Source organism: Triticum aestivum, chromosome 6A (assembly GCF_018294505.1).
Source record: "Triticum aestivum cultivar Chinese Spring chromosome 6A, IWGSC CS RefSeq v2.1, whole genome shotgun sequence".
In the NCBI taxonomy this organism is placed as follows: Eukaryota; Viridiplantae; Streptophyta; class Magnoliopsida; order Poales; family Poaceae; genus Triticum; species Triticum aestivum.
This window is the reverse complement of record NC_057809.1, coordinates 1525369-1542698: the sequence shown is the minus strand read 5'-3', so window position 1 is coordinate 1542698 and position 17330 is coordinate 1525369. Positions and strand designations below refer to the sequence as shown.

Genomic DNA, 17330 nt, shown 5'->3' with positions numbered 1-17330 from the left:
TAAAAAAAGACTATTGGACAAGGGACACACGGAGGAGTTATGGGCTGTTGATACATGCCAAGGGCCGACACGCGCGACTCTCGCTCGGTACGTCCAGCCCGTACGTTACCGCTCTGCCGCTAGGTGGGCGGCTAGGGGTTGTCGGGATACAAGGCCACAACAGTTTGTGTTCAACGGGGACGAGGATGAGGCCCTGCAGCGGGCGGCGGCCGAGTCGAGGAACTGCCGTCGGGCGGCCTGGGACCATGAACGGGATCGGCCTCTTTACAGCTCAGGTTCGGACTCGTTCCTAATTCTGTGATGGTCCATGACTCGGGAAATGTTCATAGGGTTTGGTAAAAGTAGCACCTATTTTTTTTAGCTTATTCCACACAATGCGTGACACATTAGTGATAAATAAGCAGAATTATTAATAAGCAACGCTTGAGCAGACAACTTGTTTAAGATATCATGAGTTCTCACATGAAGAAAATGCTAGCTTTTTGAAAATTACTCCTAATAAGTAGCGGAGTTCGCACAAAAACAGAACAGAAAGGAAAACACCACAGACGTGCTAGAAGCATAAAATGAATCGATTACAGTTTATGAACAACAAACCAGATTACCAAACTCATTTGAGCAGATTACCAAACTTGGACTAACCAGATGCAACAATAACTCAGTAGGAGTTTCCCTTTCACCGTCCAGATAAAGGGATTAATTCAGACATCCCACCGGTATAACCAGACCGGAAGGAGTTCTCCTCGTTGCTTATTCCAGAAATCGTCAACTGAAATTGCCTTCGAATTTCAGCATCCATGGGGTTCATACTACTAGTTGAAGCAGAAATAGACAACTTTTCGCTTGAAACTACTGGCAACAACTCTTTGAGCCTTGAAACAACCTCAGTCATGGTCGGCCTGTCAATGGCCGCATTTTCGACGCAGTTCATGGCGAGGTCTACCACACTCTGGAGTGAACCAGCATCGTACTGATCCAACAACCTCTTGTCCACAATGTCATGAATATTGCCCATGGCAATCTTATGGCGTACCCAGTTTGGTAGATGAAAGGTTTGAGGCTCCATCAGTACCGGGGGCTGGCCCGTGATGATCTCCAACAGCACGATGCCGAAGCTGTAAACATCTGTCTTGACTGTGAGTTGGAAAGTTGCATGGTACTCAGGGTCGAGGTAGCCAAGAGTGCCAGCAGCAACAGTAGATATGTGTGTGTGAGCATCATTAAAAGCCCGGGAAAGCCCAAAATCAGATATTATCCCCACCAGATTCTTGTCTAGAAGGATGTTGGGGGTCTTTACATCTCTGTGAACTATTGATGGGGTGCATGACTCGTGTAGATACTCCAGCCCTATAGTTTATTGAAGTTCATTCTTAGTCAAAACAAGCATACATACATACAATACATAAAATTAGTAAATAATTGAAATATGGACCTTGTGCAGCATCAAGTGCAATATGAAGTCGTTGTTCCCAATTCAAACTATAGTCATCTCCTGCATCAAGAAATACAAGATTAATATAAGTTCCTTGATATGTGTATAGCACATAAATATACATTTTTATTATTGGTACTACTACCATTATTACTACTACTACTAGTTCTACCATCACTACTACCACCACCACCACCACTATTAATACTATTATTGTTACCATGTTCTACATATACTAACAAATTATGCACACTGCCTTAATGGTTGAGCATTGAACCAATTGATATATTAAGATCTTAAACCTGCATAAAACTGAGCTTTGATATTCGAGAGGCGCCTGATGCTTTTCCTTCTCTTTAGAAGAGTTTTATTATACCTAAATCAAATTCAGAAGAGAACCAACTATCTTCGAAAGATGCTTACAATTCCATCATGTCATTGTTATGACTCTAGGAGTGTGACTATGCTTTCCTCAGTTTGTTAGCCATATATCTATGAACAATTAACCGAACATTACATGGTTGTGACTTCAAGAATGTGCAGCTAGGGACTTACTTCATACTACATACTCTACATATACATAGCAAATTAGCTCCACCAACGCAAATGCATTTACTTAGAGTAAAAACTAACAGTCTAGGCAACCAGCCACACTTGTAACAAGAAATCATGTTCACAGTAGGATGTCAAAAGCTGAACTACTTTGACTTTAGAGTTCATTTTTGTACTTATGGACATGTCCTATGATTTTGACATTATTCTACAAAACACCATATATTCATATATAATATGAGAAGTACTTGTATCTAAAGGGTTAATTAAACTATGTGGTCAAGGTGTCTGTTTTGATTGTTTGTTTTGGAGGAATTAAAACCTTGAATTTGCCAACTTGCATTTTAAATTTTACAGATTTTAGGTTTGGCCGAGAGTTAAAATTTATTGATTTAAGTCACAAACAGCCTCTATAGAAATTTAACTACAACTTAACAAGTCAACTATGTTTGATATAAACATTAATAAAAGGTAAACAATTAAAAAATAAACCTCCTCTTATGAGTTGTTGAAGATTCCCTCTCGACATGAAGTCATAAATGAGAGCGAGGCACTTCTTGTTTTGGCAATATCCTTTCAAAGTCACAAGATTCTTGTGATGAACTTTGGACAAGGTTTGTACCTGTGGGAATACATATAGTTACCAAACATACAAGCCAATTGCATTTATTGCATATGGACTCAATAAAGGGTATATTTATCTTGTTGACTTATTGTGTATTGTCTATTGAAGAAACCATGATTCGGCCATGTTTGTTTCGTGTTATACCTCAGGGAGGAAGTCTGTTGACTCTGTTATTGATGTTTCCATCAGAACCTTAACGGCTACTTCATCACCATTTTCCAGTGTTCCATGATAAACAATACCAAAACCTCCTTTTCCAATGATTGATTGGAAGTCATTTGTTATGAGCTTGAGCTCTACGTACGTGAATTGTTTGGTGTCAATATGTAGGGAAGCTTCCTCTTCATAGATGGCATAATCCTCATGGTCTGACTTCCCTGTATAGTCAAGAAGTAATGTTTACATGAAAGTTTAGCTATAAAGTTGTTGTCTAATGTCTACCTAATTTTATTGCAGCGATGAAAGGGGATTTTAGAGCGTAAAAGTTATATTTTACCTTTCCAGCATAACTTCCAGGTTATGCACATCAATACTAGGAGGGATACCAGTACCACAGGAACCGTCACTGCAATAAGCATCGTTTGTATGGTATTCTTCTTATTTGAGCAGTACATATCTTTGACTTTCGAGCATATGGGGTTGCCTTCCAATCTTGTGACACAAATGCAGAACATATCTATAAATCATCTCTCAAACATATTAGCTACAACAGCTCTTCAAGGTTATGATTGTAGCATACCTCCGTTTTCTAACACAACTAATCCTCTAATAGTTCTTATAAGGACCTCCAACCTCTTTACTAACAGACTGCATGGTTTTCAAATCGCATCCCATCATGAATAGGTCACTATCTGCCTATCACATTGAAGGCTCACAAATGATAAATCATTTTGAAGTTACCGGGGTATGCTTGGATAAATAAGCACTGCAAAAGTATGTCTATTTTGTGGCACACTAATTGGGTGCCACAGCTTAATCACATTTGATGAGTGTTTATGCATATAGTTGGTTTAGCTATGGAAGTGTGTTATTGCAGAAGGAGAAAGTGAACATGTGGAGCTCTTGTTTGACAAGGCGTGCCAAAGGAACAGAATGTGTTTCCACCAATAATTTATATAATATTTGCAACTACTGTTTCTAAATGTTGAATTATTTCTGTGATAATGAACCTTGGATTGAGCTTATTGGTGTGTTTTTAGTTTGATAAGAAATAGAAATATATCAAGGAATTGCGCAATAGAGCATGCCAAACCTTAAATCAAGCAAGCCAGCCCGGAATCTTCGAAGAATAGAGTCGGGGATTGGCCCAACGAGCTGGTTGTTTGACAAGTTGCTGGAAAATAATAGTTAAAATTATTCATATGAAATCTATATCATCAACCACATATGCAATCAGACTTACATAATTTTGAGTGACTTTAGTTGATAGTCTGGAATAGCTCCCGTCAAATTGTTGTGTGATAAATCCCTATATATGTTTTGTGCTTAGGGTCAAAATTATGTCAACATAATCGCAATAAGTGTCTAGCATATCAATACATTGTGGTAAGTAGCACTTACAGGTTTTCTAGTGATACCATGTTCATGAATGATATGGCTAATCGACCTTTCAACCCAGTGGCAGAGAGATTTCTGCAAAAGCAACTCATGTTACAACAAGTTCTATTAATCTAGTGATTTCATCAAGCTGACATATATTTTCAAGATTATGTAACCTTATTTCTATGGTCAAGGTGGTACAATAAATTACATGATTGTCATTTCAACCAAATTATCTGTGTTATCAAGATCTTAGCCGATAAGAAACATGACCGAGTGTCTGCATTGTAAAATATTTGTACATAACAGTACATATTTGCAGAAACACTTAAATCAAGAGGGGGCTTTTGTGGAGCATTAAACTTATGCACTTAAATTGTAAAAATGAACTCTAATGCTTTAATTTCAAATGTATATGGTATTTTGTTCTTACACTGAAACAATCCTTGGATTCTGGTTGCTCTTTGAGTAGTCGCAAGTCAAACCTTCCCAGGAATATTCTCTAGGGGAGCACGGATCTCCATTCCAATTTATCCGTGTCAAATTGTAGTGCTTCTTGACTTCTTTCATGTAATGGACTACAATAAGAAAAACACAGAAAAAATGAACCCGGAATAAAAAATATGAATATGTTGCTCTGGTTATAGGGCTTATATGTATTAAAAAGATGAAAACATTAACTTAAGTAGTTGTGTTATATGAGGGCATCCTTTCCATTTTCCGGATTGGATTTCTAAGGATAGAGGTTATTTTTCAAGGTTTTGATTTTATCGGGGTGTCTCCGTATATACAAGGAGATACCTGCCATGAATGAAGTATACTAGAAGCTACCCTAACTTTCTCCCATCTCTCCCCTTTCCCTAGCCAAAGCATCTCCAGCAGCCTAAGTCAGTTGCAAAGTTTTTTCAGATGCAAGTATTTATCTTTTCATATAATTGAATAAATTTATGAATTCATTGCTCAACTATGGTCTTAGCCATGGCTCATTGGCAATTTGACGTTTATATTTCGGCTTACTCAGGAGTTGAGTATACTAGTGAGCCAGCCGGCTGATGAACTTGTTTCTACTACTTTAATGAGGGGTCCTTAAGATTTCTTTATAAACGCATGCATATAGCTAGAGGTGCTATTGAACCAAGTGAATAAATTGCATGACGACCATGCATATACTAAATGATAAGTGTGTAATGAACGTGTAGTATATACATCAGCTTACCATCTTCCGAGTCAGTAGTGAGGTTATCCATCCGAACGAGGGAGTAGAGCTCGAACGCGTTGATCAACGGCTGGAGTGTCGAGTTGGCCGTCTTCTTCAGGATGAAGGATGCATTTGGGTTGCGCAAGAACCGACCGTTCTGGTGCATGCTGTCCACCTGGAATCGTGAAGGGGAGAAGTCTGAGAAGAGCAATTCGCCGTCGCTGTAGATGTCGAACCTCCTGTTCGGGTTGCTCCCATTGATCTCGGCAAAGTGAAATATTGGGAGAAGCTGCAGGCTCTTAGTGTCTAGATTGGGAGAAGGTATCGGAGAGATGATCATCCCGGAAGAGTTCATGGATGAGGTCAAGGCATTTTGCATGATGACCGACGGTATATGGAAGAAGTTGTTGCCGGGGAGGCTCTCCACTTTATTGCTAGTGTTGAGGTTCCTCCTGGGGTTTAATGGGGGCTGTCTTCTCCAGAAGCGGTCATAAATGTCCGTTGGATACCTTAATCGAACACAAGGACACACAAAAAAAGACAGATAAATACTCCCTTCGTTTCATAATATAAGGTTTATTATTTTCTGTGCAAGTCTCCGTTTGAATGTTTTTCTGAGATTATAGAATGAAATCAACATCTGTAATAGCAAATAGATAAAATATGGAACTACTTTTCATGATGGATCAAATGATATAAATTTTGTATTGTCGATATTGATATATTTTCCTATAAACTCGGTCAAACACGGCCTTGTTTGACTTTTGAAAAAACAAATATACCTTATATGAGAAACAGAGGGAGTAGCTAACATGGTACCGTTAACGTTTGGCATTTACTTACAATTTGTATGGGATCTAGCAGCCCTGACTACTCATCGCCTTGAGATTTACTACTATAAGTTTTTTGTTAGAAGCAATTGCAGGATAAAGGAAAAAAAAGGATCAAACACTTTATATGCATTGAGGTGGCAAACTGAATCGAAAACCATTAGCAGGCACGACTTAGATCTACTCCAAAATTATTATGGACGGACTCCTCATCTCACCTTGTGATATAGTCGGCGATGTTGCCCAATCTGTATCGACTATGAAGGCTGATTGAAACCGAAGTATTGAAAAAAGGGTACATCATATCTTCGAGTGGCCTCAGCTCCAACGAGGATATGAAGGGAATCCCTGAATTGAAGTTCACCAAGCAGATGGACACGAAGTTGCTCGGAGCAATGGTGAGCACCTCTTTCCATACCATAGTCGATGGTTTAGTGTTTGTCAAGTTCACCGCCTCCCAGAAATTAACGCCGATATGGAGCCCAAAAAGAAAGAGTGACCCATCCCGAGTCTTGTTCAACCCATCATAGTTGCCATAAGTAAACGTGGCTCTCAATAGATACTTCTTACCAATGGTGGATGGCAGTGTATAGCAATTCCTTGAGCCATCAGGGAAGCTCCTCAGGGTTGTTTGTTGCTCATTTGTGGCATTAGCCATAAACTCTTGAGACATCTGTTTTCTCATGCCACCCTCGACAAATCTACCGTCAGGATCGAACCGTAGCCCAGTGGTGCTGTCGTTGTAGGAACTGCTGTTTCTCAATCCACAATCGATGCTTATGAACCCTATACAATGGAGAATATGTATAAATTCCATGTGTTCCAACTTCCAACAGTTTGGGATTCTGCATCATTCTATCAATGAAATGATACACAAGCGTTGCGCATTCGTGAAAAAAATAAATCATCAGCTGATACTGAGAAGCTGATAGTAATGTATGGATGTTCAGATTACTGTAAAGCTAGATTTCTTTTAAGTTGCATGCGCAAGTAAACACAACTGTACTGCATGCAGATAGAGAATAGGTTAAAGAACTGTAGGCTAGGATCTATAACGGAAAAGCTAGGAGGATATGGCTTGTGTTACCAGAAGAAGGAGGCTGGCCGTGAACTTGAATCATCATGACCAGGTTGAGCAGCAGCGCCAAGATCCATGCCAGTTTGGTACTTGGCCAGCAAATGAAATTGATCACCATGGTTTCAAGCGAGAAACGGCGTGCGTATCTGCTACAAGTGACTTGTGGAGTTAGTTATATAGCAGAGGAAAATACAATTAATTAGCACGTTTTAGCGCTTGCTTCCCATGACCTGGCCTCGATCGGCGCATGCAGCCGGTTAACGGTGTGAAGAAAACTAAAGTTTTGTTCATCGGTGGGTGAATTCACCTTCAAATAAATGCAACTTGCATTAATCAAAGGGATTAATAGAGATACTGCAACTTGCCGTGGAATTTTGTTTGGCTGTCCTTGCAACTTGCAAGTTTCCGCCAGCCAGCGTGCAGGAACTCGTGCGTTCTGACCAACCATGCAACTCGGTCCAATAAGCTATAGCGGAAGCACACGTTCATTTTTCTTTGATCCAATTCTGATTAGCATATCTAAAATAAAAGAAAAACATTCAAGACCAAAGCCCACGATGCTAATGTAATCACATATGCAAAAAAAAAAAAAAAACTGGTCCTCGTCATGGGAATATCTTAATCACAGGATCATTTCTTAATCACGTAAACATTGCCATGAATTGGGTCATTTCTTAATCACGTAATCATGCGTGGATCATTTCTGCTGGGAATATATTTCTCATTCAAAGCAGCCCACACGAGCTTGACCAAGACATGGGAATCAATCCCATGATTGCACGCGATGCTTTGCTTTGGCTCGCATGAATTAGCAGTCTGCTTAGACGGTAGCTGGGAATCAATCCTAATGATTCATCGTTTTGGAAGGGACTCATGTGAGTGAAGGATATTTTCTTCCATAGGGTGCAGTTTAGTGTTGGGGACGGCTCAACAATAAGGTTTTGGGAGAATACGTGGTTAGGTGATAGGCTGCTAGCTCTCCAGTATCCGTCTCTGTATCATATTGCTCAACGTAAGGAAGAGTACGTGGCAACGGTGATGCAGACAGTACCCTTGAATATTCAGTTCAGGAGATCTCTAGTTGAGGAACGCTGGACCTCTTGGCTGCACTTAGTGAGGAGGCTAATGAAGGTGCATCTCTCCGATGAGGAGGATTCTTTTAGATGGAAGCTCATGAATAATGGTTTGTTCACAGTCAAGTCTATGTACTTAGATCTCATCAACTCTGGCCCAATCCCGCGATCGCTTCATATTTGACGAGTTAAAGTACCCTTGCGAATTAAGATATTTATGTGGTTTGTCCACAAACAGGTGATCCTAACCAAGGATAACTTACTCGGGCGGAGTTGGGTAGGTAGCTCGAGGTGTTGCTATTGTGATCAGGATGAAACAATACAACACATTTTTCTTGATTGCCCGCTTGCGAAGTTACTTTGGAGATCGGTGCATGTAGCCTTTAATATTTCACCTCCCAATAGTATAGAGATGTTGTTTGGGACGTGGCTTGATGGAGTGAATGTACATCTCGCACGTAATATTCGGATTGGAATATGCACACTTATTTGGGCTATATGGAACTATAGGAATGATATAATTTTTAACAGAAAAACTATGACTAATTTCTTGCGGGTTATATTCCGGGCTACGACATGGATCCGTACTTGGTCATTACTCACTCCTACGGCCTCCAGGAAGCAGCTGGCTATTGGGTGCAACCGATGGGAGATGGCAGCTCGGGTTTTCTTCAACCGGTTTGGATGGCGATCACTGCATAGGATTGGTCCTTAGTGGATCCTCGTTAAGCCGGATGCGGCTTTGAGACTTGTAATTTTTATTTTTACTGCGCTTTGTGAGCAGTACTTTGCACTCCAGACTTTGTTCTATCGGATTTTTAATAAAGTGGCTGCATGCATCTATCCGATGCAGAGGCCGGGGGATAACCTCCTTTTCAAAAAAAAAGATGGTAACTGTGTACATTTGTCTTCTCCTCATCCTGACCGAACTCATTGAGCTACCTAGTACCAACGAAAAAATTAGCACACTACAAAATATAGCGAGGCCCTTCTCCAAATGCTACACAAGTTATAGCGCGCTAATAGCGTGTTATATTTCAAAATAGCGTTTGCAAAAAAAATCAAATATATCTAGAAATAAAGTATTTAAGCAACTAAATTTTTCCTAGGAGCAAGCAATATATGCATAAGGGCCAAATCTAGGACATAAAAATTGAATGTCTCAAACAGTTTCAAGATAAAAAGAGTGGGAAAGGTAGTGGTCGTGGGTTGGTTTTGGGCGTTTAAGTTTTGTATAGCCTGCACGTTAAAACGTGTAATGCTCACCCGCAAAAAAAAACGTGTAACGCTACAACGTTATAGCGTGTGTAGCGCGCTAATTACATGATTAGCACCATAGTGGCCGATTTTGTCAAAATGTAATGTCTCCCTTCTGAATATGCTATAACCGCGCTATAACGGCGAAATAGCGTGCTATTTTTTTCGTTGCCTAGTATGCGTGTATTGTCTAAAAGTATTGGGTAGCATTGTCGAGGTCATGGCATATCAACGGAACGGAGCTCAACCAGTCGATGAACGGGACGACGCAGGCAGCGCCCCATCTCTCGACCAGAGCCAGCTTGTGAACTGCAGCAGCACCTCGCGAATCGAGTGCATCTGCCTCTCAGGTGGGAACAGGGATGGCATCACCGGCTCGTCCCAATCATTATAGGAACAACCACCTGTCTCCAAGAAGTCTGAGATTGATAAAACAACAAACTACCTAAAATGTTCCTAACTACCCAAATATACTACTAGAAATTTAATGTAGTATTGCCTTATTTGGGCCGTCCAACCACAAAAACAAACTGTCCAAATTGACTTGATACACCGTAGAATGTCTCCAAACCCTGGGTCCCTCCCTATCTTTGTTTTTCTGTTAGGGCCTATTCGGTTTGGAGGATTTTCATAGGAAACACATAGGAATAAGGATCCCGGAGGAAAATTTTCTATAGATGCATTCGGTTTGTAGGAAATGTGTACAGGAATTTTGTAGGAATACTATTCATTCCTATGCTTTTGAAGGAAATTACACATCCACTCAAAGCTCATTTTACGTGTAGGAACGAGGCGAGTCAATTCCTTAGGATGGCAAGTGTCATCCTATAAAATTCCTATACTAGTACCAATTCCTACTTTATAAAATCCTCCAAACCGAATGAGCCCTTAGGTGTTAGGTGTCTTGGACACGTTGAGTTTCGTCACTTAAGCACTTCGCAGATAGGTGTTTTTTCCAGCAAAGTTTTAGCTCACCTGCAGGCGGTTGCGATTTGTGCGCCATCAGCTTGGATGTGGATCGTCCAGCACATTGCTCGGATCGGCGATGGAGAAAAGGGTGCGAATCCTCATCAACAGGCCCCGCCAGTCCACGGTCCGAACGACGACATCATCGTCAAGGAGAAGTGTCGGCACTGCAGCAACAAAGGCAACTGGGCCCGTGAGTGCTGCAAGAAGCAGCATGACGAGACCTCGTCCAGGCCGAGGAGGACAACGGCTCTGGGCTCATGATGGTGAGTGTCATGGACGTTTAGGAATGTGTGGCTCCCCCGGTCACTGCCAGGCCCACCACAAAGACCACGTTGCACACCCGGCACGTGCACACGGGAGGCCAAGTCTTCCTCAAGGAGGAGAGGGTGGTTATCACGCCCGCCCGCGATGATGTCGAGCACGGCGAGGTGTCATTCATCGACACCGGTGTAATGAACCATATGACTGGTTTCCTCGACGCGTTTGCCGAGCTAAACTGGTCGGTCGCCGGCAAGGTGCATTTCATGGACAGCTCCATGATGTGTGGGACATCCATGGACGTGGCACAATTGTCTTTGCTGTTGATCACCGCTCCTTAGTGTGGTTTTCTGTAGCTCAGGCTACATGGTACCCCTTATCTTTGCCATCCATTTATGCATCGCGATCCGTGCAGATGCATTTGTCTTTTTTGTTTCTCTCAAACGACACAACATATAAACTTCAAATTTTGCAAAACAACAATACATTTTAACTACAATCTGGGAAAAAACTTTCAGATTTTTTCATGCATTTTAAATACATAAAATAATATTTTTAGTTAAACAGAATCTCATTTTGTATATTTATATCGGACCAAAAAATCTGAAAGTTTTTCACATATTGATGTTCTAATGTTTGTTCGATCTGCAAAGTTTGAAGTTCATATGTTGTTTCATTTTATAGAAACAAAAAAGAAAAATCTGCTTGTTATAAGTTAGTTGAAAAGTACGGATCTCAAAGTAAGGCTGAAGGATTGAGGATAAGAGGTTCCATGTAGCCTGAGCTACAAAGAAACTTTGTGCAAGACTTAAGAGCAGGGTCGTGAGCCTCGGTCAGCTTGACGGTATGACATCCACAACCACCGTGCACGATTACCGTCCGAGACCAGCGCAGTCGTCCGCTCGTGAAGGTAAAACGCTGGCCTACAGTTTGTACCGGCTTACCTTTTTTCATGTGCGTCCAGTGTGCCTCTCCATGGGTCACGTCTTTGATAGTATGATGCATGGCGCTGGCTTGGACACCTGCACTTCAAGGGCATGCAGAGGTGGCGCGCGGTAGCCTTGTGCGTGGACTCCTGCACATTGAGCATGCTGATGAGTTGTGCGAGGCGACGCATGTTGTTTCCATAGAAGGCGCGGTACAAGGCATAGCAGCCCCTCTGGCTCGTCCACTGAGACTAGTGTGGCCCCATCACGCCAGCGACGCGAGGAGCCCATTGGTACATCTTGCTCCTCGTGGACGACCACAACTGCTTCATGTGGGTGGCACTAGTAGAAAAACGACCTTACATTCACCTCATTAGTCCTGGTTCGATTATGGCCCGGTACTAATGTGAACATTAATCTCGCTTTCGACGGCTAGGGTGCGGGCATCATTAGTCTCGGTTCGTGGTGTACATATAGTTCCGGTTTGTGTCACAAATCTGGACTAAAGGGGTTGTGGCAGACTGGCGTCAGGCCGGGGCCCCACGAGCCCCTTTAGTCCCGGTTTTTGACACAAACCGGAACTAAAGGTTAGACCTTCAGTCCCGGTTGAGCCACCAACCGGAACTAAAGGGGTCTAACCTTTTAATCCCGGTTGGTGGCTCCAACCCGGACTAAAAGGGTTCTGAAATTCTCAAACTGAACCCACCCACCCCCCCCCCCCTAATCGCCTTTTCAGTTTAAAAAAAAGAAAATGATAAAAACTTCAAAAATTAAAATCATTTGGGATGTAGTTATGTTACTACATCTACTAGTTAGGGAAATTTAAAAACATAAATTTCGACATGTTTTGCAAAAAAACTCTTATGAAAAAGTAAAGAGACTATAATTTTTGCATACGATGTCGAAGAAAAACGTATAATATATAAGAATGTTCAGCATGAAAAGCCGGTTCCGATTTCGGTCAAACTGTGGTCAAACTCTGAAAGGAAAAAAAAGTTATCCTCAAATGTAAGTTTTTTTTAAAATTTTGGTCAAACTATGGTCAAACTACTTATTCAAGAAATATTAGTGTTAATAAATAATTATTGTTTTTTAGAATAATAGTTTCAAACTCAAACGGTGAAACATGTGACTTCATACTCAAGCTAAACTCCTAAGGGTTAATAGGATTGACAGCTTACTATTGTCAGGAAAACAACACGTGCAGACTTGGAAACTAGGGGGAATAGAACTTGAAAGTTAAGCGTGCTGGCGCGGGCTCGTGGCACGTGGTGGGCCTTTGGCCCTGGGCCGTGTTGAACCGGGACTAAAAGGGGGGAGGGGGGACCTTTAGTCCCCATCCTTTAGTGCCGGTTGCAGAACCGGGACTAAAGGTCCTTACGAACCGGGACTAAAGCCCGATTCTGCACTAGTGTGGACCTCCTCGCCTCCAAGGATGAGGCAGCAGGCGCCATCGTCAAGTTCCAGGCCACAGCTGAGGTGGAGTGCGGCCACAAGCTGCAGGTATCGCACGCCAATCGTTGCGGCGAGTTCATATCACCCACGTTCTACGAGCACTGTGCCGAGCAAGGTTTGCAGCTCCACCCACTACTAGGAAAGGGCTATAGATGGAAATGACACTAATGACGCACCAGACATGTGGTGCGCCATTAGTATATACTAATGGCGCACCACCTCCTGTTGCGCCATTAGTGTTGAAACTACTAATGGCGCACCCTGCCCACGGTGCGCCATTAGTACCAATTTTTTTTTGAACTAGTGCGCCTGTCCAAACATACTAATGGCGCATCCACTGGTGGTGCGCCATTACTAGTTGTAACTAGTAATGGCGCACCAGCCAGAAGGTGCGCCACTAATGTTATTTTTTTATTATTGTTTTTATTCCTTTTTTTGCAAAAGTACTAATGGCGCACCACCAGGGGGTGCGCCATTAGTAACCTGGATTACTAATGGCGCATTTGTTGCTGGTGCGCCATTAGTAAGTGGGCAGCAACAAGATATTTTGGACAGCCTCTCCTCCCACACTCACTTTCTCCCCACTTCATTCTCTCCACCGCCTCCTCCTTGTCTCGGGTGCCTCCTCTTTTTCACCTCATTTCCACCATAGATTCATTCAAATTAAGTGGTTAAGTTACCTTGTTTTGCTAGGTAAGTAAGGGGGGAAGCTATATTTATGTTGTTCTCCCTACAACAATGTGCACATGCACTTTTTATGGCCTAGCTAGATCTATGTATGTTCGTGGTGTTGCATATGTTTGTGGTGTTGCATATGTGTTTGTGTTTGGAGGTGTACCGGTATTTGAAATGCGATAGTTGCCAATATTTTGCCGGAATGTTGATTCATTTCCGTTTCGGCGAGAATTTTGGCATTAAGCATTCTTTTTGGTCCTATTTTTAGGGAAAGTCATGCCAAATTTTTTCTTGGTTCTAAAATATCGTTTTGCTCTACCCCGCAGGCGACCATGGTCCGCACGATGACCGAAGGCATCGTGAATAGGTTTTTGAGGTCCGCGAAGGCCGAGATGCTTCAAAAGAACGAGACGGAGATAAGATGTCCGTGTCGAAGATGCAAGCTGAATAGCCTTATTGCGGACCCGGATTCCGGGCAGGTGCGGGACCACCTGCTCTTGCGTGGTTTCATGGATGGCTATCGGTGGCAAGGTGATGAAGATGACTACGAAGTCGTCCATGGGGGCCGGGCAAGAAATGAGGAAGGGCAGCAAGACAACCACCGCGGCTCGGGGGGGCGAGAAGACGAAGAATCCCCAGGAGATGATCACGACGGTGATGCTGTACACAGTCATCATGTAGAAGATGCAGGACATGATGATGATGCCGGCGGAGCAGACGACGCTGGACCATCGATGGGCTGGGTGCAGGACCCTCATATTCAAGAGCTGCTTCTCAAGCAGACGGATAACGCAAGAGCTGCCGCCCGAGAGAAAGCCAAGATGGATCAACTTGAGTTAGACGCGGTTACTCCATTGTATGAAGGATGCAGGCCCGAGGATACCCGCCTGAAAGTAACGCTCATGGCTCTGGAGATGAAGGTAAAACACAAAATGACCGACGCATGCTTCGACGAGAACATGTCATTCTGGCACGAACGTCTTCCCAAGGGGAACAAGTGCCCGACCAGTTTGGAGGAGGCGAAGAAAATCGTGTGTCCTCTGGATTTACCGCACGTGAAATACCATGTGTGCATGAACAATTGCATCATTTATCGGGACGAGCACGCGGAGTCTACCATATGTCCGGTGTGCGGTGTCACTCGATACAAGAAGAGGAAGAAAGCTCCTCGAAAAGTGGTGTGGTACTTTCCGATCACTCCTCGTCTGCAGCGGTATTTCGCGGACCCTAAGGTAGCAAAGCTCCTGCGTTGGCACGCGGATAGGGAGGAGAAGAAGCGAGAAGATGACGCAAATGATCCGGAGATAGATAAAAAAGACAAGATGCTGAGTCACCCTAAGGATGCGAGCCAGTGGCAAGCGTTGAACTTCGAATACCCAGAATTTGGGAACGATCCAAGGAACATCATGCTGGGCGCGAGCACCGATGGAGTCAATCCGTTTGGCAGCCAGAGAAGCACACATAGCACCTGGCCTGTGTTCGTGTGGATGTACAACCTTCCCCCTGGTTGTGCATGAAGAGGAAGTACATTCACATGAGTATGCTAATTGAAGGGCCGAAACAACCAGGGAACGACATCAATCTGTATCTGGGGCTGCTGAAAGAGGAGATTGACACGCTGTGGAAAACGCCAGCCAATACGTGGGACGCCGCAGAGAAAGAATATTTCCCTATGAGAGCCGCACTGCTCACGACGGTGCACGACTATCTCGGTTACGGATATCTTGCGGGGCAGGTAGTCCACGGATTTTCTGGATGCGTAAGGTGCATGGATGACACAACGTATCGCCAGCTAGATAGAGATCCCGGGTCTTCGAAAACCGTGTTCATGGGACATCGAAGGTGGCTTCGCGACGATGACCCGTGGAGGAAACGCAAGGATCTGTTCGATGGTGAAACCGAACCCCGAAAACGCCCGTGTACGAGGAGCGGCGAGGAAATAGACAAGCTGTTGAAAAATTGGAAAGACTGCCCACTGCCGGGAAAGAAGCAAAAGGCGCCAGAGCCGCTGCTGAAGGTATGGAAAACGAGGTCTGTTTTCTGGGACTTGCCGTACTGGAAGATCCACCGTGTGCCTCACAGCCTTGATGTCATGCATATCACGAAGAACGTGTGCGAGAGTCTGCTTGGTACCCTGCTCAACATGCCAGAGAGGACCAAAGATGGGCCGAAAGCAAGGGCAGACTTGAAATCAATGGGCATCAGGCAGGAGCTTCACGCTATATATGATGATGATGATGATGATGATGATGATGATGATGATGAGGCGAAGCAGGACACAGAAAGTCGTCGCAAAGGCAAAAAGGCCAAGAAGACCGGAAATGACTACCCTCCCGCGTGCTTCACTCTAAGTCAGGAGGAGATCGAGCAGTTTTTCACCTGCCTCCTAGGAGTAAAACTTCCTTACGGTTACGCGGGGAAGATAAGCAGATACCTAGACCCAGCGAAGCAGAAGTTCAGCGGGATGAAGTCTCACGACTGTCACGTGCTGATGACGCAGATACTTCCAGTTGCAATCCGTGGGATCATGGACGCGCACGTCCGTGAAACGCTATTTGGCCTATGCAACTTCTTCGACGTCATCTCTCGGAAGTCGATTGGCGTGAGGCAACTCAGAAGGCTACAGGAAGAGATCGTGGTGATACTATGCGAGCTTGAGATGTACTTCCCGCCCGCATTCTTCGACGTTATGGTGCATCTGCTGGTCCATATAGTGGAGGATATCATCCAACTCGGGCCGACGTTCCTGCACAGCATGATGCCGTTCGAAAGGATGAATGGTGTCATCAAAGGATACGTTCGCAACATGTCACGTCCAGAGGGAAGCATAGCCAGGGGCTTTCTGACCGAAGAGTGCATCTCCTACTGCACGAATTATCTAGGCATCGAGAACCCCGTTGGTCTGCCCGTCAACAGGCACCTCGGCAGGCTCGCTGGATGGGGTCACCGTGAGGGTCGCCGCGAAATGCATGTCGACTTCGAGGGTCGACTCGCCGACTTTGAAAGAGCAAACCTAGTCGCGCTACAACACATAGACGTGGTCGATCCTTGGGTGGTAGAGCACAAAACCTTTATTAAGAAGACGTACAATGACCGAGGCCAACAGAGGACGGACGGAGATATACTCAAAGAGCACAACTCATGTTTCACGCGTTGGTTCAAGCAGAAGCTTCTGTCGTACCCTTTACATGAGGATTCTTCCGCGGAAGAACAACTCATATTCGCCTTGTCACAGGGCGCCGAGCACAACCTGATGACCTATGAGGCGTACGATATCAACGGCTACACATTCTACACCGAGGCCAAGGACATGAAGAGCGATGGTTATCAGAACTCCGGGGTAACGATGGAATCCTACACCGGTAACGACAAGGACAGATACTACGGAAGGATCGAGGAGATCTGGGAGCTGAGCTACGCTGGAGAGAAGGTCCCGATGTTCCGTGTCAGATGGGCCAAGAGC

At 43.8% G+C, this 17330-nt stretch overlaps 1 protein-coding gene across 1 annotated transcript; it reads right to left on the bottom strand.

Moving 5' to 3' along the window:
- Window positions 1–676: 676 nt before the first annotated feature.
- Window positions 677–7372, bottom strand: LOC123129884 (probable LRR receptor-like serine/threonine-protein kinase At1g51810). Its single transcript, XM_044549860.1, has 12 exons — window positions 7264–7372; window positions 6395–6962; window positions 5365–5855; window positions 4582–4726; window positions 4170–4241; window positions 4012–4077; window positions 3862–3942; window positions 3106–3260; window positions 2754–2986; window positions 2477–2606; window positions 1433–1492; window positions 677–1347 (listed from the first exon to the last, which is right to left on the bottom strand). The coding sequence occupies exons 1-12, from the start codon at window positions 7370–7372 to the stop codon at window positions 677–679; spliced, it is 2781 nt and encodes a 926-aa protein (XP_044405795.1).
- Window positions 7373–17330: the final 9958 nt, after the last annotated feature.